Source organism: Notolepis coatsorum (assembly GCF_963971535.1).
Source record: "Notolepis coatsorum genome assembly, chromosome: 12".
Classification (NCBI taxonomy): domain Eukaryota; kingdom Metazoa; phylum Chordata; class Actinopteri; order Aulopiformes; family Paralepididae; genus Notolepis; species Notolepis coatsorum.
Genome location: NC_140176.1, coordinates 53,206,383 through 53,232,929, shown reverse-complemented (window position 1 = coordinate 53,232,929; position 26,547 = coordinate 53,206,383). Strand labels below are relative to the sequence as shown.

Sequence of the window (26,547 nt, the reverse complement as noted above, 5' to 3'; positions counted from 1 at the left end):
TGTCATGCACTTGTCCTAATATACTAACCTACACTGTAGCACTCAACACTTTGATGTACATTGTTACTCAGCTGATAGAGTTGTGCCCTTCCTGATGACTTGGCGTACAGAACTTGTAAGTCGCTTTGGATAAAAGCGTCAGCTAAATGACTAAATGTAAATTAAATAGAAAGGTAAGTTCAGTAGAGCGCCCTTATGGCCTATGCCTGCCATTAGAAATGCCTGCCTGCTATCAGAAATGCAAGCTGAGGCCACAATGAGACATAACAAAGGTCTCAATCAGGCATTCCGGCGTCTCATTAAGTTAAGTACACTAGAACACGAAGGACATCTTTCTCTGATCAGATCTTCGTGATCACGGTTAAATGAACAGATTAATGTGTCCTGCATACTCGGTTGCCATATAGGAAAACTACAGTACAGATGTCTCGCTCTCACATCAACAGTATTTGTTATGTGCCTCTATCCTCTACCTACTACAGTACAATATGTATTAGCATAGTTTATGTTCTTTGGATACACACACACCAAAATATTTGCCATGCCTATCACAGAAGCTGTTCAATTTGCATAGTAGGCTATACAAATGTTTGTCAACACTTATAGTCCAGTCCTAACAGTAATCTACAAACTGACAACTTTGTCACTAAACTTAGGTCGCTTTCATAGTTGAGCTTATAGGACTAGATAGTACAATCCCTTAGATAATCAGCACTTGGTAGTGAATGGGGTAGTGGTAAAAGCTTCACTGGGGTCTTCAGGTGGGCACCCTCCTTCATTGGTGTTTCGTTGACAGGCCCACGACACCTCCAAAGGGCTCAACGGCAACACCTGGCGTCCCAGGTGTGCCCCCCTCTGCTTTTACCCTTCGATGGTCATTTTGCAGCCCAGTTGGGGTCCTTTCTCTTAATCCATAGCCATCTGCTGCTTCGTTCGGCAGCCTCTGACAGTGATTTGACAGCTTGTCGGAACGCCTGTCCTCACACTCCCATCCCCTTGAGAAGCTTGGTTGTGGACATGGCAACAAAACTTCTACACCCGACCTCAACCGGAAGCACCTGGGCACGCCAGCCGCGTTGTTCTGCCTTGGCTGCTATGTCGGAGTACTTCAGTCGTTTACGTTCATATGCTTCACCAACTGCAGCCTCCCATGGTACAGTTAGTTCCACAATGAACACCGACTTCTGAGAGGTTGACCACAAGACCAGGTCCGGCCTGAGGTTGGTTGTAATGATCTCAGGTGGAAAGATGAGTTTCTGGTCTAAGTCAACCTGCATTCTCCAGTCCCGGGCAGTGTCTAGGAGGGTTGCTTCTACTCTTGCTGGGAGCTATCCTGCTCTTACAAAGGAGGTGGTGTTTGAGTGTCTAGGCATTGGGGGAGGGAGGGCATTATTGGTAGTTCTCCTTCCTTCCAGGGTGATCACCAGTTGTCTTATGACCTGGTTGTGTCTCCAGGTGTAGCGCCCTTGGGACAAACTGGTTTTGCAGCCGATGAGGATGTGCCTCAGTGTTGCAGGGGTTTTGCAAAGCGCACAAGAAGGATCTTGTCCAAACCACTGGTTTAGGTTCTTGGGCGTGGGAAGAACATCATAGGTGGCTCTGATGATGAAGCTGATTTGGCTTCCTTCCATCTCCCAAAGATCCTTCCATGTGAGCTTACGATGCTCCAGGTTTTCCCAGCTAGTCCACTGGCCCTGTTTGGACTGTGAGACTGCCTTTGCGCATCTGTCTGCCTCCTCTTGTTGCCGAATCTGAGCCACCACCAGCTTTCTCCTCTGGGTTGATGTTGCCTTGTGCCATGTGGGTCGACTTGTCCCAAGTCCAAACCCACCTCTTCCATGCTGCACCTGTCCTACAATGTCTCCATGCCTGAGAGCAGATTTTGCTTGCTGTACGGCCTCAGATGGAATCCATTTCCTCCCAGTTGCCAGTCTGGGAGCAGCCACTCGGATTACTTCATCTTGAGACTCGGTCAGGGTCATGTTCAGCCTCACTTTGGTGCATTTACACTCCTCTATGAGGCTAGAGACAGGCAATTCCAGGGCCCGTGTCCATACAAGCCGATGTTGCTGAGGCAACGCGGGAGGCCAAGCCACTTCTTGATGTATGAACTGACTGTCCTCTACAGCTTCTCGACTTTGGTCATGGGGATCTCGTAGACCGTTAGAGGCCACATCAGGCGGGGGAGCAATCCAAACTGCAGGCACCACAGTTTCAACTTTCCAGGGAGCATGGTCTTGTCTATGCTGACAAGGCATTTGATGGTTTCTTCCCTCAGCTGATCACTCTGGTCTGAGTCTTTGAGGCTCGCGTTGTACCATCGCCCTAGGCTCTTGACTGGCAGTTCTGACACCAAAGGAATGGGTGTATCCTTGATGTGGAACCTCTGGTCCACGAGTTTTCCTTTGACGATGGATATGCTCCTGGATTTGCTGGGTTTGAACTTCATCCGTGCCCATGTAATGTTGGCATGAAGCTTTCCCAGCAGATGTTTGGTGCATGCTATGGTTGAGGTCAAGGTGGTCATGTCATCCATGTAGGCGCGAATAGGAGGTAGACGCTGTCCAGATTGCAGATGTTCTCCTCCCACAACCCACTTGGAGGCTCGAATGACCACTTCCATTGCCATGGTGAAGGCTAGTGGGGAGATGGTACATCCAGCCATTATTCCCACTTCCAAAGATTGCCATGATGTTGTGTATTCTGTTTTTCTTTTTTTGTATCCACTTTTTCTCCTTATTTTTCAAATGTTCTCCCATCCCAATTTCGTGTCGCCAATTCTCCTATTCAATTCTCCCCTCCCCTGTCTTGAACGTTGCTCGACTATGCCTCCCACTGGTCGGCTGTAGTGAGGATAGAAGCCTTGCATCACGTGTCCCCTCCGGTACACAAGGAGGCAGCCTGTCGCATCTTTTCACCAGACAGCGCAGTCTCTCAGTGGCGAGGAGTAACACGTGGGAGGCTCACGCAGCCCCCGATACTTCCTGACTCTGCTGTACAGGCGTCACCAAACCGACCTGTAGGAGTCGCTGTCCACAATGTCCAATCCCCACCCATCGACTTTCCACCCGCTACCTCTGCCAATTGAGATAGTATGACGACTGGCCCAAGCCGCAGGCAATGCTGACTCCGGGAGTCGAGACCGCAGCCTCATGCATTGGTGACGAGCGCAATCTCGCCTTGTATTCTGTTGTTTTGATACAGAATTGCAGATCTTGGAAGTAATTTCTCACCAGGTTTGTGATGGTATTTGAAATGTGGAAGAGGTTGAAGGCTGTCCAGATGAGAGAATTGGGGACGGATCCAAAAGCGTTGGCTAGGTCCAGGAATAAGACGTGCAGGTCTCTTCCTTCCCTTTTGGCAGATTGGATTTGGTGCCATATCAAGCTTGTATGTTCCAAGCATCCTGAGAAAACAGGAATGCCGGCCTTCTGCACAGATGTGTCAATCAAGTTGTTTTGCTTCAGGTATGTTGTCATCCTTTTAGCAACAATGCTAAAGAAGACCTTCCCTTCAACATTCAACAGGTTGATCTGCCGGAATTGATAGATGTTTGAGGCATCCTTCTCCTTGGGGATTACCACTCCCCCTGCTCTTCGCCACGCTTTTGGGATGGTTTGCTTCGTCCACATCACCTTTATTTGCCTCCACAGAAAGCGTAAGATATTTGGGGAGTTTTTATACAGCCGGTATGGAACTCCATTTGGTCCTGGAGCTGAAGCTAGCCTTGCCTTCCTCACTGCTTCCTCAACCTCCCTCCACCGTGGAGGACAGTCATCCAGCTGGTGTTCTGGTTGAGGAATTGGTGGCATGTCTGGTGGTAACTCCCTCTGTTCATATCTTTTGCTGTCTGTGTGAGTTGTTTTCAGGTGGTCCTCAAACTCCCTCTTTGGCACCTGACCCGCTCTTTTCCTTTGTGAAGAGTCCTTTCACAAATCTGAAGGGATCCTTGTAGAAGGATGTTCTCGCTCTTTCCTTCCTCTTGCATAGAGTCCTGAGGTTTTCAGCTATCCGCAGTCTTCCCAGGCGTCCCTTCAGGTCTGTTTGCAGGAGGTCGATGCCCACTCTTTCCTCCAATGAGGCTCTCTTCCATTGCTTCCTCAAGTCCCTTCTTTCTTTGACAAGGCGCAGGATTTCTTGCTGCCTTCTGGACTTGGGAGGGGTTGTTGGTGTCATGTCCTTCTTTCCTGTCTCTTTTTTTCCGAACCTTTCTGCTCCATAGAAGTAGATCAGATCGCCCATTTTCTCCAGTTTCTTTTCTACTGTTCCTTTGATTCCATCCAGGATTTTGATCAGGTCTGCATCGATTGTCGCCCACTCTTTCTTGCTGCTGGACTTTGGCCACTTCACATGAGGTCTGTGGCCTTGCATGTTCTTCTTCAAAGAAGGTTGCAAGTGACTTGGTTCCAAGTTCTCTGATGTGCTTGAATTACTTTCAGCCACTGGGGTACTGATGCTCGGTGGACTGTGGGTTAAATCCTGCCGCTGAGCTTCACTCACCTGACCTTTCTCTCAGAAGATAATGATCAATGCGAGGTCCCAGCCTCATAATATATATAATAGTTTGGTGGACTTGTGCGATTCGGGGGTGAAGTTGCAACATTGTTGCATTCTTCATTTGTTTTGGTTTGCTTTCACACTGCAATTTGTCAAGTGTACCAAACTTTCGGAACAATGTCACACGATCGAAAAGGGCGCTCGTCTATTGGATATGTTAAGAATCCCAAAAACAGGCTTCGGGGACAGCTCTACAGCGCACATCCATACACACACCACATTATTATCAGGAGCAGCCCAGCACACACACATACACACACCACATTATTATGCGGAGCAGCCCAGCGCACACACACCACATTATTCGTCCCCGGAGCAGCCCAGCGCACACATACCACATTATTCTCATATATTGCTGACGCAGTTTTTTAACTTTGATGTGACATTGATCGATTGTTCGATTGCCATCATTCTCTCGCTAAACAACTTGTAGCCTACACCTCGTTGTTTTTGTGAGTGGCCACAAGCAGCTGTGTAATTTGCTCGTCTGACCATATTTCAATCAGGGCTTTTACCTCCTCATTCGCCCACGTCTGTCCATGAGAAATTGTTCATGTGTGCTTCCAATTATCAGTGCACGCTGCTGTGTTTGTTTTGTTTTATTCTATCCAAGATGCACAGTTTATCGGGTCACTTCCTATATTTGGTATTGCGTTTGGTCCGATAAGCATTCACACCACAAAAATACGCACCAGGGTTCACTTGGAAGCTAACCGAGACCTACATTTTCAGGAGGACCAGAGTTAGCTTTTTTGGTCCGCACCAGAGTTTGAATGAGCTTTCACACCACCCCAAACCAAGCGGACTATCCGAGGAAACAAACTCTGGTGTGTTTAAAGCGGACAAAACAGCTCTGGTGTGAATGCGACCTTAGGGTCAATGATCTGATGCTCTTGTTATTCATCATAACGTTGTAGTGAATTAGATACATTTTAGCTAAATGTCTAGTCAGCTGTGTCATGAATTAGTCTCATGTAGGGATGCCCCGATCACTTTTTTTGCCACCGATACCGATCACAGATCGTCTATGAGCCATATCGGCCGATACCGATACCGATCGTTTTTGGTAGCTGTTTGCAGATAGCGAGCATTTTGACTTGTTGCGTGGTGGCGATGTCTCGCAGATAATACAACTACAAGTATAATTATATAATATATATATTTGATATAAAAAAATTTATAATTTTTTTTTTACCAAGTTTCAAGTTTCAAGTTTCTTTAATAGTTGTCATACAGAAGTACAGAATACTTTCATACAAAATGCTTCTCTGGAGCGTAACAGTAAGAAGCATTTTGTATGAAAGTATTCTGTACTTCTGTATGACAACTATTAAAGAAACTTGAAACTTGAAACTTGGTAAAAAAAAATTATAAAATGTTTTATATCAAATATATATATTATATAATTATACTTGTAGTTGTATTATCTGCGAGACATCGCCACCACGCAACAAGTCAAAATGCTCGCTATCTGCAAACAGCTCCACTGTCTGTGTGTATACTCTGCTTTGTTCAGCATGCCCTCAGCGTCCCCAGTCAGAGCGATAGTTCAACAGGGTCTGAAACGTGTTATGAAGCATGATAGCTAATTAGCCAATGTTCAGCTGCAAAAACGAATAATGTAAATTATGTTATAATACATTGATATCAGGAGCTATCTGTAGCTACTGCTAGCCGGCTAGATGACGTTAGACAATGCATCATGTATTAAAATAAAGTTAACTATTTAGTTTACTGGGTCATTTCGTTAAAACTAACTTGAGCTAACGTTAGCTACCTAGGTCTCATGCTGGCGCATCCCTATCATTCTTAAACTGAAATGCGCATTTGTTGATATCAGGAGATATCAGTAGCTAGCCAGTTAGACAATGCATCATGTATTAAACTAAAGTGAATAGTTGACTGTGTAGTTTTGTTTAAACAGTAACGTTAGCTTGGTAGCTAACGTTAGCTCACGAGCGATAGCTTGTTAGCCAACGCTAGCCAGCCCAGCACTTGCGAAAACGAATACCAAACTGATGATATCGGACGTTGATATCAGGAGCTGTCAGTAGCTAGATAACATTAGACAACGCCTCATGTATTAAACAAAAGTGAATAGATGACTGGGCCATTTTGTTTAATGCTTGTTATGTTGAAAGAGGAGCTCTGCGGTGCTCATGCAGTCGACTCTTGCCGAAGGGTTTGTTGACATGAGATGGGTCTGGGAGAGGGAGGAGGAGGGGGGGGAGGGGGGGGGGGGGGGGAGGAGGGGCAATACGTGCAGCAGCAGCTCAGCTGTGTGGCTGAGAGAAGAGCGAGTGAGAACTCCGCAGAGAATTGGATCATGTTTTCCGTGCCATCGATCGGTTTTCACGATCGGCGAAAATAAAGCATTATCGGAATTCACCAATCTCATATTTATACTGCATATCGGCCGATACCGATCGCTGGCCGATCGATCGGGGCATCCCTAGTCTCATGTTCCATAACAAATCCAAAGGAAATCAAATAAAACTAACGTTACATCTTAAGTGGTTATGACAGCATTATAGCATAAAGCAAACAGGCCATGTCGCCTGGTTAAGTTGACACTTGGGCTGAGGAGCTCAACCGTAACATATGTTGTCACTGTCAGTTCGACCGGGGCAGAGTTCTGACTCATCCGATCTACACAAATTACAGGATTGCATCCCTGTGTTGTAAACAAGTGCCATAGAGTTGTGTAGTACTTTATACTGTAACTTTATAATGTAATATTACATTGGAAATTAATTCAGATAAAATACTTGTCGTTGCCCAATTTGAAAAGTATTCAAGGTTTCAGGTCCATGGCCTGCTGTCAGCCTATGTACGGCATTTCATCCAAATCTGCCGTGTAGTTTGCAAGATTAGCTGTGGACAGACAGAAAGACACAACCAAACCTATAATCTCATTCCAGACCTGGCAGAAATAATAACACACACATCCACAGAGGTGGCGTGCAAATGCAGTGGGGCAAAGGATCAAAGATTAAACAAAAACTGAGAAATAGTGCCAACCAGAATGGTTCAAAGGTTCAATCGCCAATGTCAAATTCACTATTTGAATGCTTGGTTTTCTTTGTTTTTGGTTGTGTTCATTTTTACCCCTCCAACAATGTGCCTACATCAATGTGCCTACATCAGTATAAGAAACGGCGTATAGAAATAATAAACCAACATTCATTTTAAGAATCGGTTCTTCTCACAATGACATCATCAACAAACTATCAGAAAACCTACCTAGCCTGCGTAGCTCTAATCGATACCTGCCACATTGAGAATTTAGTGCAAGAAGGATGTAGCTTTGATTATTCGATAACATACAAAATATACAGTCTAAACACAGTCTGTGTGAGAGCCGTAACTATTTACCTGAGGAAAGGCGTCGATGCACGAGAGTTGTGTGCAGAATACATGCTGCTCTGTTGAAATGTGTCTCAACTTTCGTATTAGTGTTTCAACAACAATTGGAACTGCAAGTCCCCCCAGTCAATATGGCAGCCAGCCAGGACAAGCTAATTTCTTTGGCCTAGCCTCAGATGTTTTGCATAAAATGACTTAAACCAGCTAACATAAAAGAACCAGGAAAACGACTCTAATAGATAGCTACAGCAGTGGAACAGTGGGGATCGGTTGGTTCACGCTATGCATAATCCGTCTTAAAGCACCGAAATGGGACAGTAGCACTGGAGGCAGTGTGATCTACAGTGTGTGTGTGCATTGGGCATATGAGGCAACCGCAGGACCGGTAATGATGATGAGGACCATGATAACAAGCACCAACATCATTAATTGCGTTCCTTCTACCACTTGGTTATAAACACGACGGTCCCACGAGGATCTCCTGACTGGATCTCCTCCTGCCTGGTGGCTTTTGTTTTTGGCTCTACTGAACCAGAAAGGTGGACTCTTAGTGGCTCTCTGGGAGTTTATCTCTCTCCTTCTCTCTCTTCCTCTCTCTCTTTCACTCTCTCTCTTCCTTTCTCTATCTCTCCATGTTGCCTTTTTTCATGTGTTTATGTTTCATAGGCTAATAGAGTCCTAACACTCGATTTGCTGTAGCTGCTTCGATTTTCTCTTCCCTTTCTTACATCTTTGTCACAGTTTCATCATCCAAAGATCAACTAACACACAGGTGCAACTATCACCCAATACAATTACGATAATCACATGAAATGTAACTACTCTATACATCATTCCCTTCATGTAATAACCTCATTACGAAAACAACACCAGCTGCTGGTCTCCATATCGGTTATCTAACACTCCTGATAAAGCAGAGACCTGCGCTGAGCTGCGGAACTATCTGCGATCAAGAAAACTGATTTTGTCACTTTGGAGGAGCACGCAACATCTCTGTGGCGACATCACAGGCTTAATCTACACTACAGAGACGGACACGCGGCAATGGCAGATGTACCGAATACATAGTGTCATAATTACCCAGACGTAGTTATCTGCGCTTTAAAAGCAATACTTCAAAAGCATTCGTAGACACAACACTCGCACTGTGAAGATTAAAGGTAGATATAAAAAATAAAAAAAATAATCCAATATCAAGACAGAAATCAGTCTGATAGCATCAGCATAATCTTTCTCTCTATCTCTTTGTGTTTCTCTCTCTCCAACCCCCTCGTTCTCTCTCTCCTCTGGAGTGTACGACTGTATGACCCTGTCTCACCTGAAATACACTGTTGTTGTTCATCTACAGATATTCAACAATCCTTTGTCGATTGATCTTTTTTCATTTTCTTTTTTTCATTCGCTTTCTGTACAGGACTCATTGTGTCTACGTGACTGATCTCAAGTCTCAAACTCACTTTGGGCCAGTGTTCATGGTGTGTCTGTCAAGTTACTAAATGCCAGATCAGTCTGGTGGAGAACAAAAGGCTTGGTTCCTGTTGCCATTTGTCACTCTTGGCTTTGGAGGGAAAAGATAAATAGTGCACCTCCATACCCCCCCCCCCCTCCCTTCTCTCTCCTTCTCCTTTCTGATACTCAGGCTGTATAAAGACTGGACACGGCGTGAGAGAACTTCAGTGTAGTATGTAGTGTAGTGTCACTTAGCCCTAATGATAATGACTGCAATAAATGAAAACTCCACAACCGTAATGAATGATAATTCAAACATTCATAAGGAAAAAAAGAGAATACAGCAAGTTCAATGGCACAAGGTGAATGACAGGCTTTTTGAAGAGCAGGCTATAGGTATTGCTGATGTACTACTGACCTCTAGTGGCTATTGGTTGAATTGAGATACCACCATGATAAGGAAGCAGCAGCAGCAGTGATGATCAGAGTTTGTAAATGACACGGTCCTTGCCTGGTAAACCCAATAAGTAGAAGATCTAATGTTGATTTCATGTAGGATGTCTTGAGGGTTTGTTTCACTGGCATACAGATACAATGTACAGTAGGAGGAGCTGTTTAACAGGATCCTCATCCAGAATATAACTATTGCTTTCTGGCTAAATCGGTTATATATATATATATATATATATATATATATATATATATATATATATATATATATATATATATATATATATATATATATATATATATATATATATATAATCGGTTATATATATATATATATATATATATATATATATATATATATATATATATATATGTATGTATGTATGTATGTATGTATGTATGTATGTATGTATGTATGTATGTATGTATGTGTGTTGTGTGTGTGTGTGTGTGTGTGTGTGTGTTTGGGGTGTGTGTGTGGTGTGTGTGTGTGTGTGTGTGTGTGTGTGTGTGTGCGTGCGTGTGTGATATATATATATCATCTTGATGGTAATCATACAAAAACTTATAACAGGCTAGCTAGCTAATACTACTTTTTTAAATGAGACGAAAATCAATACAATTATATAGCTTTAGAAAGACAACAGGATACAAGCAAAACAGGGCACAGTAGTTCGGGAGCTGTAGGTGCAAATGATCAAGCATTCGAAATAGTCAATAGTATTGGTGGTACCGAGGCAGTGGGGAGCCCCCAAATTGAAACATATTTGCTTAGGGCCCATTAAGGCTTGGGCCAGGGCGGATTTAGAATTGTAGGAGATCTGGGGCTTAGCCCCGATAGGATTTTTTTTTTACTTCGACACCACAACCTTTAACTTATACCACCACCTTAAAGCGGCCAAAAGGCACTAGAGAACACTTAAATTCACACCCTTTAATTAATGAAGCAAACAATAATAATAATTAATAATTATTAATAATAACTGCGGCCTGCAGGCGGGGTCTAACTACTCGGTCAAGCCAAACGATTATAACGCATGCATCGACGAGGGTCGGGTTCATGTTCAATGCTGGATTACGTTGGCACCTTGATCGACATCAGTACTTGGAATGGCGATCAGATAATTGGAATATTCTTTTCGGGACATATCCTGGTCAAGGTAAGGACTATATGGTATCAATATTGCGTTGATCCAAAAATTCCTTCATGCTGATCGGGGCGTGTGTGTGTGTGTGGCGTGTTCCGTTGGTTGCGATCAAAGCCCCCCCCTTCATGCATCCACGATGAAACATAATACCGATAATCTAAATTTGATTTGAGAACAGTAGCTAGTCCAGGGAAGAAACGATAACGCGTTTACTAGAATACACGTTGCCGGCCATTATGAAGCATTTTGGAAATGACACCAGACCACCCTGAAACTACACTCATTATCTGTTCTTTGCATCTTGACCGGAAGAAACTCAATGACAATCGACTATATTATTAGATCCATAGCTATAATATAGCTGTAGGCCTGCAAACACAGCCACGTATCCCCATGTTAAAAGGCGCTGGCATTTCAACAGTAACAGTAAACAGCGCCATCTGGCGCTGAAAGTGTTAATAGGCGTCTTTGTTTACGGTTTGATTATCACTGCTACAAAGTAAAATAGTGCAGTGCAATAAAATAGTTAGTAAAATAGAATAAAATAATGCAATAGTGCATTGCAATAAAATAGTTATCGTATTTTTTCAGGAGGCCGGTAAGGAGTGCATTACAGTATTCGAGTCGGCTTGAGATAAAGGCATGGATCTGGTTTTCAGCGTCCTTTTGATTTATAAATGGCCGTACTTTAGCTATGTTTCTAAGGTGTTTTTGTCAACTTGTTGATTGTGATTTAAAGCTTAGGTCTGAGTCAACCATAACACCAAGACTTAACTCACTCAAATACAGTTAGCAGCTGGATAGACTACAGATGGAAATTAGCTTCTGCTAAATCTGGTGCAAACATATTTTCATGTAACAATGATTAATTGTCAAAAAAAATATTATAATAATTGAAAGTAGATTCAGGGCTTTTCAGAAAACATTCAGGGCTTGAGCCCAAGTAGCCACCCCCTAGCCCCGCCCCTGGGCCAGTGTAGGTACCGGATACATTTCCTTATACAGTAGGCCTATATGATACATAACGGCGATAGCATCAAAACGCCAGACATTTATTGTGCTTTACCAAAGCTCATTGGTTGTACTTGGCTTCACGGCGATAGCATCAAATCCGTGTTGTCAAGCAAGCTTAATTGTTCCGCCTTCAAAATAATTGTGCCAGCCAAGCCAATTCATTCACCACGTTAGCACGCTAGCAGTAAAGCATAACAGTGGGGCCATTGTCTCAAGAGTTTATTTGTGCCTATGAAACCTTGTGCACATTTTACACAAACTCAAGTGATAAAGACAAGGTTTTTATTTCTCATATAATGTTAATTCCATTCGTTCCACCATTTCACATCAGCTATTTCAGTCACTTGATGACAGATTTGACACTATCGCTGTGAAGCCACGTACAGCCATTCTTATTGACACCATTATATTTAGGCACGCATGCACATTCAAATCAAATCAACATATGTGCGTCATTATTACTTATTTAGGACCCCGACCAGCCGACCATAATATCACGCATGCACATTCAAATCAAATCAACATATGTGCGTCATTATTACTTATTTAGGACCCCGACCAGCCGACCATAATATTCTGTAATAATATTCTGTCTGTCTGTCTGTCTGTCTGTCTGTCTGTCTGTCTGTCTGTCTGTCTGTCTGTCTGTCTGTCTGTCTGTCTGTCTGTCTGTCTGTCTGTCTGTCTGTCTGTCTGTCTGTCTGTCTGTCTGTCTGTCTGTCTGTCTGTCTGTCTGTCTGTCTGTCTGTCTGTCTGTCTGTCTGTCTGTCTGTCTGTCTGTCTGTCTGTCTGTCTGTCTGTCTGTCTGTCTGTCTGTCTGTCTGTCTGTCTGTCTGTCTGTCTGTCTGTCTGTCTGTCTGTCTGTCTGTCTGTCTGTCTGTCTGTCTGTCTGTCTGTCTGTCTGTCTGTCTGTCTGTCTGTCTGTCTGTCTGTCTGTCTGTCTGTCTGTCTGTCTGTCTGTCTGTCTGTCTGTCTGTCTGTCTGTCTGTCTGTCTGTCTGTCTGTCTGTCTGTCTGTCTGTCTGTCTGTCTGTCTGTCTGTCTGTCTGTCTGTCTGTCTGTCTGTCTGTCTGTCTGTCTGTCTGTCTGTCTGTCTGTCTGTCTGTCTGTCTGTCTGTCTGTCTGTCTGTCTGTCTGTCTGTCTGTCTGTCTGTCTGTCTGTCTGTCTGTCTGTCTGTCTGTCTGTCTGTCTGTCTGTCTGTCTGTCTGTCTGTCTGTCTGTCTGTCTGTCTGTCTGTCTGTCTGTCTGTCTGTCTGTCTGTCTGTCTGTCTGTCTGTCTGTCTGTCTGTCTGTCTGTCTGTCTGTCTGTCTGTCTGTCTGTCTGTCTGTCTGTCTGTCTGTCTGTCTGTCTGTCTGTCTGTCTGTCTGTCTGTCTGTCTGTCTGTCTGTCTGTCTGTCTGTCTGTCTGTCTGTCTGTCTGTCTGTCTGTCTGTCTGTCTGTCTGTCTGTCTGTCTGTCTGTCTGTCTGTCTGTCTGTCTGTCTGTCTGTCTGTCTGTCTGTCTGTCTGTCTGTCTGTCTGTCTGTCTGTCTGTCTGTCTGTCTGTCTGTCTGTCTGTCTGTCTGTCTGTCTGTCTGTCTGTCTGTCTGTCTGTCTGTCTGTCTGTCTGTCTGTCTGTCTGTCTGTCTGTCTGTCTGTCTGTCTGTCTGTCTGTCTGTCTGTCTGTCTGTCTGTCTGTCTGTCTGTCTGTCTGTCTGTCTGTCTGTCTGTCTGTCTGTCTGTCTGTCTGTCTGTCTGTCTGTCTGTCTGTCTGTCTGTCTGTCTGTCTGTCTGTCTGTCTGTCTGTCTGTCTGTCTGTCTGTCTGTCTGTCTGTCTGTCTGTCTGTCTGTCTGTCTGTCTGTCTGTCTGTCTGTCTGTCTGTCTGTCTGTCTGTCTGTCTGTCTGTCTGTCTGTCTGTCTGTCTGTCTGTCTGTCTGTCTGTCTGTCTGTCTGTCTGTCTGTCTGTCTGTCTGTCTGTCTGTCTGTCTGTCTGTCTGTCTGTCTGTCTGTCTGTCTGTCTGTCTGTCTGTCTGTCTGTCTGTCTGTCTGTCTGTCTGTCTGTCTGTCTGTCTGTCTGTCTGTCTGTCTGTCTGTCTGTCTGTCTGTCTGTCTGTCTGTCTGTCTGTCTGTCTGTCTGTCTGTCTGTCTGTCTGTCTGTCTGTCTGTCTGTCTGTCTGTCTGTCTGTCTGTCTGTCTGTCTGTCTGTCTGTCTGTCTGTCTGTCTGTCTGTCTGTCTGTCTGTCTGTCTGTCTGTCTGTCTGTCTGTCTGTCTGTCTGTCTGTCTGTCTGTCTGTCTGTCTGTCTGTCTGTCTGTCTGTCTGTCTGTCTGTCTGTCTGTCTGTCTGTCTGTCTGTCTGTCTGTCTGTCTGTCTGTCTGTCTGTCTGTCTGTCTGTGTGTGTGTGTGTGTGTGTGTGTGTGTGTGTGTGTGTGTGTGTGTGTGTGTGTGTGTGTGTGTGTGTGTGGAGCAGAGATTTAAATGGTGTCAAATTAGTAAAGTACCATGAACATTATTGAATGTGTTTCCATGGTGAGAATCCATGCAGACTGTAACATATAAACACGCACAGGCAGGCAAACACACATACATATGCAAATCACTCTGGTGCGGAAATGCGGGCCGATGCTGTGAGTGCAAAATTATAGCCGTCTCCCCTCTTCAATCAAAATGTGATCGACGAATGTAGCCTTGAGGTCGCTTGAACCTTCGGTTAGAGAAGTTATTTACGGTGATTAAAATGCACTGCAATGTACTTTCAGACACACACCCAGTATGCAAATGAAGAAATCAACCATTATTACCGTACACGGTATCTTCATTTTATTATGATGTTATACGGTGCATTCCTTGAGTTCCAACTGGTTCATTCATGTCTTATAATCATGAATATTGTTTATACATTTTAAGCCAACATTGTGCATACTAGGCATAGATGATGGTGAAAAAATTATTATCTGCATACTGTTTGAAGTAACATTAACTTCAGCCTCTGTTGTATGGCATTGGAAAACACGTGAATACTTGAAAACTGTCAAAACATTTGAAAAAAAGGACAGCGGCAGTAGACATATTCAGTGAAAACATTTGTAAGTGCCATCGTTTATTTCTTGGCCCTGGGGGCGTCATCCCTCTCCGCTTCGAAGATGTCGATCTCCTTGATGAGGCGATCAGCAATCGTTTTGTTGTTTGCTGAGACCATCCTTCGAGACATCAGGTCAAACGGTCCCCCTGGATCGTCAAGTAAAGTAAGAAAATAGTTTTCACTAATTATATAATAGAGCGATAGAATCTACTCATAAGGGTTAGTCATAAATCGTGTGCATAGCCACCAAATCCGGCCAAATCCTCCCCCCTGACAGACCTTTCCATCACAGTCGAGAATGCAGCTGTGACCGCGTCCCCGACCGCCAAGAACCTTGGTGTTGTCCTCGACGACCAGTTGAACTTCTCTGCTCACATCGCAGCGACAATCAGAACCTGCAGATTCCTCCTGAGCAACGTCAGAAGGATCCGCGCCTTCCTGACAAAAGAAGCCACCCAACTCCTCATCCAATCAACAGTCATCTCCCGCCTCGACTACTGCAACGCACTGCTCACTGGCCTCCCGGCCACTGCCACTAAGCCTCTTCAACTCATTCAGAACGCAGCGGCCCGCCTGATCTCAAACCTACCGAAGTCGGCCCATGTCACCCCACTTCTTAGGGACCTGCACTGGCTCCCCATTGCTGCACAAATCCGCTTCAAGGCCCTCGACCTGGCATACCGTGCGGCAAAGGGAACCGCTCCCGCCTACCTCCGGTCAATGGTCTCTAACTACACACCCACAAGACCCCTACGCTCTGCATCTTCTGGCCGCCTCAGACCTACTCCTATCCAAGCTCCGGGAGGGTCATCAAAGAGAAGTCGCCTATTCTCAGTCCTTGCCCCACAATGGTGGAATGAACTACCCACCCCAGTTAGGACAGCCGAAACCCGTCCAATCTTTCGCCGTCGACTAAAGACGCACTTCTTCAACCATTATCTGAATAAAAAAATTATAAAAAAAAAATCTAACCCTAACTAACCTTACTGTCATGCACTTGTCCTAATAAACTAACCTACACTGTAGCACTCAACACTTTATGAACATTGTTACTCAGCTGATAGAGTTGTGCTCTTCCTGATGACTTACAGAACTTGTAAGTCGCTTTGGATAAAAGCGTCAGCTAAATGACTAAATGTAAATTTAATGTAAATTAACTCACTAATACAAACACTTGACATAAAGTGCATTTAGTTTAACTCAATGGACGCCAGACCTGAGGATAGTCTGGTTAACTCGCCAACCATTCAGCGCCAGAGTATAGTCGGGTTTTCATCGTTATTTCTTTTATTCGATATTTCTATTCATTTCAGGCACACGGACCTCGGGTTACCACAGGGAATCATCCTGAGATCGCTAAAGTGCAATACTGGCCGCATCCTGCTGGGTGGCAGTATCGAGCACCCTTTGGAACCTTGTATCTTACTCTGTGTTACGTTCAAATCCCTCCGGGCGCAGTTTTCTGGGTCAGGGGAGTCGAGCCCTATGCATTTGTTGTGGTGGATTATGTTGGAGACACGATGGACACCAATACTTGGAATCGCGATCAGACAATTGGAATATTCTTTTTGGGGTACCTCCTAGTGAAGGTAAGGACTATTATGACATCAATCCTGCTTTCACATCGATCGCAACGTGTGTGTGTGTGTAACGTTACTCCACAACGTATGCCGTTGGTGACGATCAAAGCATCAAGAAACGACGCCCCCCCCCTTTCATGCATTCATGATGAAACATAATACCTATTATATACATTTTATTTGGAAATAGTAGCGTGTCCAGGCAAGAAACGCCAACACTTTTAGTGAAATTCACATATTGCTGCATATCGCCGTTTTCTGGGATTAACCAGGATCACTCTAAAACTATACTTATATTCACCACGGTATAACACGCGAACGTATGGATGAAAACATTTATTATTTTTCACATATTGAACGATAGATAGTTGATGTAAAAATGGCCATAGTATTGTATCCATAGCTATAATATAGGATATAGATATAGCCCTGCAAATACCACCACTTATTCCTATCTCTTAGAGCGTTGGCGTGGTAGGAACAAAAGATGCTCAAGTCCGTGGCGTCCAAAGAGTTAATACATATTTTTATGTTATCAACTTTTCATTCACTAACTAGTTGACTTGTAATTACTTGACAAAAAAAAAAAAAAAAAAAATTGACCCATCTCCAACCATGCCCTCTTTTATTGATCCTCCAATCACAACTGTTGGTTTCCTCTGACAAACTGTTGCTTTCCTCGAAAGCAACAGGTGTGATTGGAGGATTGAGAAAAGAGGGCGGGGCTTGAGATAGTCAATAGGCCTCCGCTCATTACGAGGTGAGAATCTGAAGACCCACTGACCGTTGACGTCCAGTAATACTCCTCCAGCCTCAGTGACTATAACTGCCCCGGCGGCGACGTCCCAGCAATGGATCCCGATCTCAAAGAAGGCCTCCACTGCCCCTGAGGCCACCAGGCACATGTTGGTGGCTGCTGTCCCAGACCCACGGATCCTGTGATGGGACAAAACCGTGGAATGTACGAGAGGATGAGAAATATGCTCTTTGTCTCAAGGGGGTTGAATAATAACGTATCACCTATATATGCCTGTGTATAATGCACCTGTGTATACTGTTTACTTTACTTACTCATAGTATATATATTCAGATTCTAAGTGTCTTATTGCCCATATTTATTTATTGCCCAGCTTTGCAATCTGAATTGTGTTCTTTTCAGGTGGCAGAGATCAGATGGGATTTGAATACTGTGTAGGGTCACATGGTGCCACGGAGCTCTCACCAGTCCAGACTGGCCACAGGACTAGTGCCGAGTGAACATTGATCAACATTGATCATAATTATGCACAATACGTGTGTGTGTTAGCCTAAAATCTGCAATACATTACAGACTACACACCAACTTAGAAAAGAAGATGATTTTTTAGGTCAGTGGTTAAGGTTAGGGTTAGGGGCTACGGAATGAATGTACGTAAGTAAATCCAATGTCCACAAAAGTGGCATAAGTAATGTGTGTGTGTGTGTGTGTGTGTGTGTGTGTGTGTGTGTGTGTGTGTGTGTGTGTGTGTGTGTGTGTGTGTGTGTGTGTGTGTGTGTGTGTGTGTGTGTGTGTGTGTGTGTGTGTGTGTGTGTGTGTGTGTGTGTGTGTGTGTGTGTGTGTGTGTGTGTGTGTGTGTGTGTGTGTGTGTGTGTGTGTGTGCAATGCAGGTCCACTCACCCATGCACAGGGATGCAGAGAATCTTCTGCATGGTGGAGAAGATCTTGGAAACGGTGTCTGGGGTTCTGTTGGACCCAAGCTCACTAATGATCATGGACTTCTTGATTTCTGCAACAAGAGCATACTATGCTTTGAAGTGCTGCTTCGTGACGGTACGTAGGAGAAATGTGCTGGCGAGCATGGATGGGCACATACACACACATACACTCTTAAATACTAAACACTGCATGGACTCTGGCACAGTGTGCTACTACTATGTATACAATGTATCCTATGATCGATAGAATATATTATTTAAGCATTACATCACACGCAGGAGTGGTTTGTGAACAATAAACCATGCCTAGGGGTGGTCGTTAGACCCCCCTAGGCATGGTTTATTGTTCACAAATCACGACTGCAAGTGGTGTAAAGCTTTTATACAACTGCCAGATTCATCCAACCTTATTTCTATACAATAAACACACATTAATCGAAGATTTATTGAAAAAACCATCCGCCAGAAAAAGTAGTTCCCACAACTACAAAAAAGACAAATTGCCTCCATGTGGAAGCAGCTTGAAGTGCATCCAACCAAACTAACACATCCAACTGTGTATTATTGGAATGATTGAGAGAAGTTGCCTCATGTGGAAGCAGCTTGAAGTGCATCCAACCAACTAACACATCCAACTGTGTATTATTGGAATGATTGATTGAAAATTTTATTACCAGATGCAGAATGGGTACAATACAGTACGGCTCAATACACACAATTGTTAAGGGAATGCAGACCTACTTTCCATAGAACTTCATTCTTAGATGCTTCTATATAAAGTAGGTAAAACAAATTAAAAAGTTTTCTTTGCCCTATAGGAAAAAAACGTTTTCTTCACCCTATTCTTTTATTTATTTTTTTAAACCTACTGTAGAGGGCCTAAACTTAACCAGTTGGAAACCAAGCGTACAGTAATAAAATTAGCAATCAATCAATCAATCAATCAACTCAATAGGCCATGCTCACTTAGAACAGCGCAGCACCCAGCTCTCTGACTATCCCCCGCGTTGCAGGCAGAGTGTGTGTGTGTGTGTGTGTGTGTGTGTGTGCGTGTGTGTGTGTGTGCGTGTGTGTGTGTATGTGGGGGGGGGGGGGTGTGGCGGTGGGTGGAGACTAGAGCGAGCGCTGACAGTCGAAAGGAAAAAAAAATTGAAAATAAAATTGAAAATTAATCAATCAATCAATCCGCGATTTTTCTTTTGTTACAGAATGATTCAAGACTCATCAATTACATCATCCAACATTGTTTAAACGACTAAGACATTCGCTGTGACAGAATCGCTTGATATTTAGTCGTTTAGTCGCTATCAACATATCCATTTGTAAAGATTATTGTCCACCTTCTTGTGATCCGGCGGAGTGATGTGATGTGGTTCGGTTGTGGGCGGGTCCTGGGCCAGCAGCGTGGAATTGTTGCCAATAAAGACGTGTAAAATGACTGTTTCAGCCAATCACAATCGAGAAATTTGCATGCCGTTGTATAATATTATATACAGACAGTGGCTCAGGAGGTAGAGCAGTCGTCTGGTAATCCTCTTCCCAGCAGCATGTCAAAGTGTCCTTGAGCAAGACACTTAACCCTTAACTGCTCCCGATGTTCATGGTTACCGAACTTGCATGGCTGCCTCCACCAAGGGTGTGTGAATGGGAGAATGTGAGGCACGAGTTGTAAAGCACTTTGGATAAAAGCGCTATATAAATGCAGTTCATCCATTTACCATTATTATGTTCCATTTTATTATTATTATTATCGAGTATTATCTTTTTTCCTGCCTGTACCTGCCCTCCCCCCCATGCTGCCTGCATTTCCCCAAGGGGATTCATAAAGGAACACTTGACTTGACACACACACCTGTCACATCAGATACTTGCAGTCTATCTCCGTCACAGAAGGCTCCCTTCCCCTTCCGTCCGGTGTACATCTTGTCCTCTAAACAGCTATACACCACACCAAACTCCAGCTGGAAACACATAAAACAACACACATACAGTACACACACATACACACACACACACACACACACACACACACACACACACACACACACACACACACACACACACACACACACACACACACACACACACACACACACACACACACACACACACACACACACACACACACACACACACACACACACACACACACACACACACACACACACACACACACATTGTTTAAGTTACTCAAGTCATGTGATCTACTCATAAGCAGTGTGTATGTACCCAGTTGTTTAATTAGCTGCAATCAAGCAGCTGGTACAGGTTGGTCTGCCCACCCATCAGTTAGAATTGAATATATATTATAATTTATAACGTACTTTCAGGAGAACCTATGACACATATCACCATTCCTCATGCACTCATCCTAAGGCCCCCTGCTCCACCCTATCTCTCCTCACACACACTACAGGTAGACACCCATGCAGCTTTCCCCTTCCACCATGAGTCATTCCTGACTCTGTCACTTTGTTCCATTCCCCCTTTGCCATTCCCTATGCTCAACCATCTACATACCAATCACTGCCTATCACAGCCGGGTAAGCACACTTGTGTAGTTTGCATCCACGCCAAACCGCCAGTTTGGCACAACTCTTCTTCTCTGCACTCTCTTGGTTATTGGTGTAAGCCTGAACTAATGTAATGTGTAACTTTAACCCTTTCACTGCCACACCACAGAAGGTTAACCCTTTACTATCACACTACCGACGGTAACCGTAGTGAAAGGGTTAACCTTCTGTGTGTTGTCGCAGTGAAAGGGTTAACCGTTTGGTAGTGCGGTAGTGAAAGGGTTAAGGGGCAACCATTGGTGTGTTGTGGAGGGCCCAGGGCCAAGATGAGGGCCCATAGGAATGTCCCTACCCCTGCTGCTAATTCAGCACCGCTAGACCCAACAATACCACTTACCCTTCACTCAGAACACTCCTGCTGACTTGTCTTGTTGTACACAATTAGTAAGTTGCTTTTGGATAAAAGCGTCAGCTAAATGACTAAATGTAAACATAAGAAACTCTAAACGTATTGGTCACATCGATTTCAGTCATTATTTTAAACATACCTCTTTGTTGACAGCAAAGCCAATTGACACTGCTACAAATGGAAACCTGTGAATAGGTAATGCAGAATGACACGTTTTTCTACGCAATTCACAAGAATCAGCCATCGCTAGTGTAAGTCAACTCGGTATGAAAGTGCTTGTAACAATAACAGCTAATAACAATGTATTCCAACAACACTGGTGCTAATTTGTCAGCAACACAATCACCAGTGTGGAACAGTTTTTGAAAGTACCAACAGCAGACTTGGTTAAATAGGCTGCCAATGACTTGAACCTTCATTTAAAAAGGCAGATAGAAGTTATCTGAAGATATCTTACCCATGGACAAAGTTTGTAGTGCCATCCACAGGGTCAACGATCCAAGTGGGGTTGTCTGTAAATACACAAGGCTCCCCAGCCGCCACCGACTCCTCTCCAATGAAACTGAAACACGAGGGATGAGATAAAGGCTATATTATGACACTTGTGTTTGTATTATCTGTTGTATTATTGTCAGTGGTGCAAGGTAACTAAGTATTTTTACTCAAGTACTGTATTTTGAGTATTTTCATTTTAGGGAACTTTATACTTTTACTTTGTACTACATTTATCTGAACCCATCAGCTACTAGTTACCGTTGAGTAAAAATATTTTGCATAGAAAACATGGCAAGAATTGTGTCCCATTTGAAGCCTGCCCACTTCAAGAGGACGTAATCAGAGCAGCATAACTGGACCACATACCACTTTAACTTAACATAAAGGTAAATGGATCAATGGATGTGTCACCACCTGTGTGTGGGGAACTTCTCCTTCACAGAGGTGATGATGATCTTCTCCACCCTCTGGTCGGTCTGCGTGACCAGGTCCACCGAGCAGCTCTTGGTCATGACCTTCACCTCGTTCTCCAGGGCAGCCCTGATTACCTGGTCAAACAGAACGTGCAGAGGTTGTTCTTTTTCCCTCTTGGAAACGCTATCTTCTAATTATAAAACAATGTTACGAGTCTCAGGGTGCCAGTAGCTGTTGTTACATCATCGTCAGAATGATCTCATGTATGCGAGATCAGACATATGAAAGGGTTAACCACACATACTCACATTTCTCTTGGCAAACATTCCCATATTAGGTTTTTTGGAGGGAGTTCTGATATTACAAACAATAAATCATCTCTCCGTCACCATGACAGCTTCCAAGCACTCTCTTAAGTTGAACCAGTCAACAGTTTTGTTTTTCTGCACATTTTCTCCTTATGATAAATGTTCAGACTGAGATACACCTAGGAATACAAGGGAATGAGAACTACGCTATTTGAAAATGAAAAGCCTTGAGCAACATTGTTTGGCCTCCTCACCGTTGCTTTGTGTAGAGGAACTACTGAGATGAAACGTATATTATGAGCCGATCGCTCAAGCTTACCACTCCGGCTTTCCTCGCCACTGCAACAGCGTGGTCAAAAGCTTCCTGCCAGGGGTCAGACATGTTGTTTCTCAGCGGGTTCCTCCTCTACGAGAGCCTGCAAAAAAACATACGCTTATCAGACCACAGCGATGGCTTTAAAAGCATGGAGATTAAAAACATTAGCAACAAATATTATTGATAGTAGTCGATAGTTGTTCTGCCGCAATTAGGCACTCACTTCAAATTCGAAACCACCATTGAAAGGAAAATAGTTTGAAGTGAATTAAGTATACCGTTTGAAAGGGACGCTGTATAATTTTGTATCTTATGTTCAAACGGTGTATTTAATTCTCTTCAAAACGTGTCCAATTGTATTAAAGGTTTTTAGAGAAAACTGGACGAAGCACCCGTACTCTGTAAAAACTGAGCGTCATCTTGTCACTTTTAAACTATCAGCTAATTCTATTCAACTAAGACTGTGTAAAATGCAATTCATAAATGGTTCAAATTAATTGAATTCAGCTCAATTCGATTTCAAATGGCACATAGTATTTTTTTTTTATTATGTATAGGTTACTAATAATTATTTAATAAATATTAATTAACCCCAATCCCAGTGATATGTCTCACTGAGATGAAACAGTGATACACTGTCTGAGGCTCACGGAAGGATACTGTGAGAACCACGGCAATCGTCTCTCAGGACAGATCGGGGTTATATAACACTTCCCTTGTTGCTGGCATCCGTCTGTCCTCAGAGAACAGTTTTTCTTTCCTGAGAACTGGCAGTACCACAAGCCATGGATTTTACAAGCGCCACAACTTAACTACAGTACACATGGCTTGTTGTAATAAGAAGCATTAATGTATGATCATGGGTCAAAAAACAACTTGTCTTTTTCAATTATCCCACAAAAAGATCATGTAATTTTCAAGAAATCATCCAAAACTAACATTTTGTCAATGTAACACAGTGTAACAGTAGAATAAAAAGAGTGAAACTGTTATAGCTGCAGAGAGGATGCCCCTTCAGTTTGTAAGACTGAGACCTCAGCTGAACTTGTTGTACTAACATACACACACAGTTTCACTGCATTAGTACACTCATAGCCTTCATCCACCTCTCTCAATAGTCATCCATCACATCTCCCTAGTCTCTCTAACATAATGCAGAGAAGATAAGTTGAGCAGTAATGCACGCTTTTATTGGAGACTAAACGTCCACTATGAGGATAATCGCACACCTGCACATCATCTTACTGATAGCCGTTGCATCTATTTATTATAAAAAGTTTTAATGAAAAGAAGAAAATCATACCTTGAAAAGTTGGGTTTTATCAACGGCGCTGCCTTTCTGTGTAATTCCACGAGTAGAAGTTGCCTCTACCAGAGGATATATAAAATAGCTGGCATACGACTAACACAGGGAAAAGTACTAGCACCGCCCTTGCCACATTTCCTCATTACTACCCCCTCGGAAGGTGGAAAAAAAACCTTGTGTTGTCATAAAAGCCAGACTTGCAACAACATGATGCTGATGGTTACCGAAATGAGGACAAGCCTATATGGGAAATTGCAATGCATGAGATGGTTGTAACCACTCGATGATGCAGTGCATCCTAATCCTGTGATGTTTAAAACCACCCAATAACAGAAGTAGAGAGTGCTTCATCACTCACACATATTCTACCATTTCTAGTATTATGTGGTCTTTGCATTATTTCCCATATGCTACAGCACACGACTAGTACAGTATACTGTATACTGTATATTGATCAGTGTGCAAAGTTCCATATTCTCAAGAGGACAGCCCATTGCCTGACTTGGTTCTGACATGGGATTGGTACACCGGCGAAACAAAAAAAAATTCTTGGCTGGTTTCCTGTTTCCTGACAGTCTTGTTATTGGGTACTCACATTATTGTCCTTTGTTGCATTCCACTGCTGGAAACGATTTTGAGAGCTCCCTTGGCAAATCATTGTAAATTTCGCATCCCTGTGCGTGCATGCATCCATGCGTGCATCCGTGCGTACATTTGTGCGTGCATGTGTGCGCACACGGGTGCAGGTGTGCAGTCTGTATGACTGCCTGTGTGCCTGTTTGTGTATGTCTCTCTTTTTACACAGAGATTTTGTTCCATAATCATCGAAATCAAGAACGTAAGCTATGAACAAGTCACGAAGCATGAGCAGCAGCAGTTGTAATCGGACCTTATCAAAGCAGATATTACGCCATAGCAGCGTTCTCATGTCTCTACATGAGAGTAGTGAGAGACAGCATTACTTAGTAGTCCCATGGATCTCTGCCAAAAAAACAACACCTTTCATTCTCAGCCCCCTCCTTTTGCGCTCTGCATATCTCGACATGTTTCCATTGTTAACGCTTCTATTTCACAAGCAAAATTAAAGCGTTTTGCATTGGGGAACTGTCTCAGAAAGTAACAAGCAGGGGGTGTACGTTTAAATGAGTGTCTCCTCTAAATCTGCCAGCACTCTTCAAGCAAATTGGTGCCCCACAGAGTCGTTGGGATACCAACATTTGAGGCGCGCCTTATTAGAATGAAGCTTTGGGCAATCTTTAATAAAGAGAAATTCCCATGCACGAGGACTGTTAAGTTTTGTAGGGAATATCTGTCTTCTAAAATTCAAATACAAGCATTCTGGTAACACTCCCACCAGACAGAAGTGCAGGTCACATACTGGAACCAGAGGTGGAAAAAGTACTGAAATATATTACTCAAGAAGAAGTACAGTAGTTACCTACAGTTTCTACTGTACTATATTTGTATTGCCTGTATTTATGTCTTCTACTGTTACCATGTCCATACCTGTACATCCCTTCCCCCCTCCCCTATGACGCCTGCATTTCCCCAAGGAGATCAATATCACCTGAGACAATCACCTGCCTCTATCACCTGAGACAATTAAGGAAGTACAGAAGTATCCTGACTGGGAATATCACTGCCTGGTTTAGCAACTGCACTGCCCAGGACGCGTGAATATTTTAGGCAACCAACTTGTGTTCAGCGTTTCTCTGATTGGCCACTACGCCCATGTGACCGCCACTACGCCCATGTGACCGCGGCAGCGCGAGAGAGCTGCAGTGCGGAAATAGGCTGCATTCTATTGCCATTCTCTGCGACAAACTCTAACCTTAACCAACTCCGAAACAGCGCCTAAACTTAACCCTTCTAACCTTAACCAACTCCGAAACAATGCCTAACCTTAACCAACTCCGAAACAATGCCTAAACTTAACCATAACCTTAACCAACTCCGAAAGAATATTGCCATGCTCTAAGACAAACTCTAACCTTAACCAACTCCGAAACAGCGCCTAAACTTAACCCTTCTAACCTTAACCAACTCTGAAACAATGCCTAACCTTAACCAACTCCGAAACAATGCCTAAACTTAACCGGCGAAAGAATGCACGTAAAAAAAAAAAAAAAAAATTTAAGGGATTCGAACTTGTCACAAACGCACCGCAGGATCCACAGGAAGGCGGCGAACCAGTTGAGCTAACCGTCAATGTTAAAAGAGGGGGAATTACGGCTACATAATGCTGCCGCGGCAGAGCGCTCCACGGCAGAGCGGAGTGGCGCAAGTTGGTTGCCTAAAATATTCACGCGCCCAGGACAGGAAGGCTCTACAGAGAGTGGTGCACTCAACAGAGCGTACTACTATTGCACTACCACCCCTGCAGGACTTATACAATAGGAGGTGCAAATACAGAGCCTGCAGAATAATGAAGGACCCTCACCACCCCAACAACAGCCTGTTCAAGCTG

General features: G+C 43.7%; 1 protein-coding gene across 2 annotated transcripts; it reads right to left on the bottom strand.

Annotated features, from left to right (window-relative positions):
- Positions 1 to 14,756: 14,756 nt before the first annotated feature.
- Positions 14,757 to 24,694, bottom strand: LOC311238489 (inositol monophosphatase 1-like). 2 transcript variants are annotated; one of them, XM_084326574.1, is made up of 9 exons: positions 24,676 to 24,694; positions 22,778 to 22,874; positions 22,151 to 22,284; positions 21,699 to 21,803; positions 21,381 to 21,426; positions 20,172 to 20,280; positions 18,282 to 18,390; positions 17,409 to 17,560; positions 14,757 to 15,190 (listed from the first exon to the last, which is right to left on the bottom strand). In XM_084326574.1, the coding sequence occupies exons 2-9, from the start codon at positions 22,838 to 22,840 to the stop codon at positions 15,063 to 15,065; spliced, it is 846 nt and encodes a 281-aa protein (XP_084182700.1). In that variant the 5' UTR covers positions 22,841 to 22,874; positions 24,676 to 24,694; the 3' UTR covers positions 14,757 to 15,062. The 2 variants fall into 2 exon arrangements, with proteins under 2 accessions (XP_084182700.1, XP_084182699.1); XM_084326573.1 differs by lacking the exon at positions 24,676 to 24,694 and adding an exon at positions 24,078 to 24,249.
- Positions 24,695 to 26,547: the final 1,853 nt, after the last annotated feature.

Coding starts and splice junctions, on each gene's coding strand:
- LOC311238489 (XM_084326574.1), bottom strand. CDS start 22,840: ATGTCTGACCCCTGGCAGGAAGCTTTTGACCACGCTGTTGCAGTGGCG. Junction 21,804..22,150: donor GAGAAGTTCCCCACACACAG/GTGGTGACACAT, acceptor CTCGTGTTTCAG/TTTCATTGGAGAGGAGTCGG. Junction 20,281..21,380: donor GCTTTGCTGTCAACAAAGAG/GTATGTTTAAAA, acceptor ATGTGTTTCCAG/CTGGAGTTTGGTGTGGTGTA.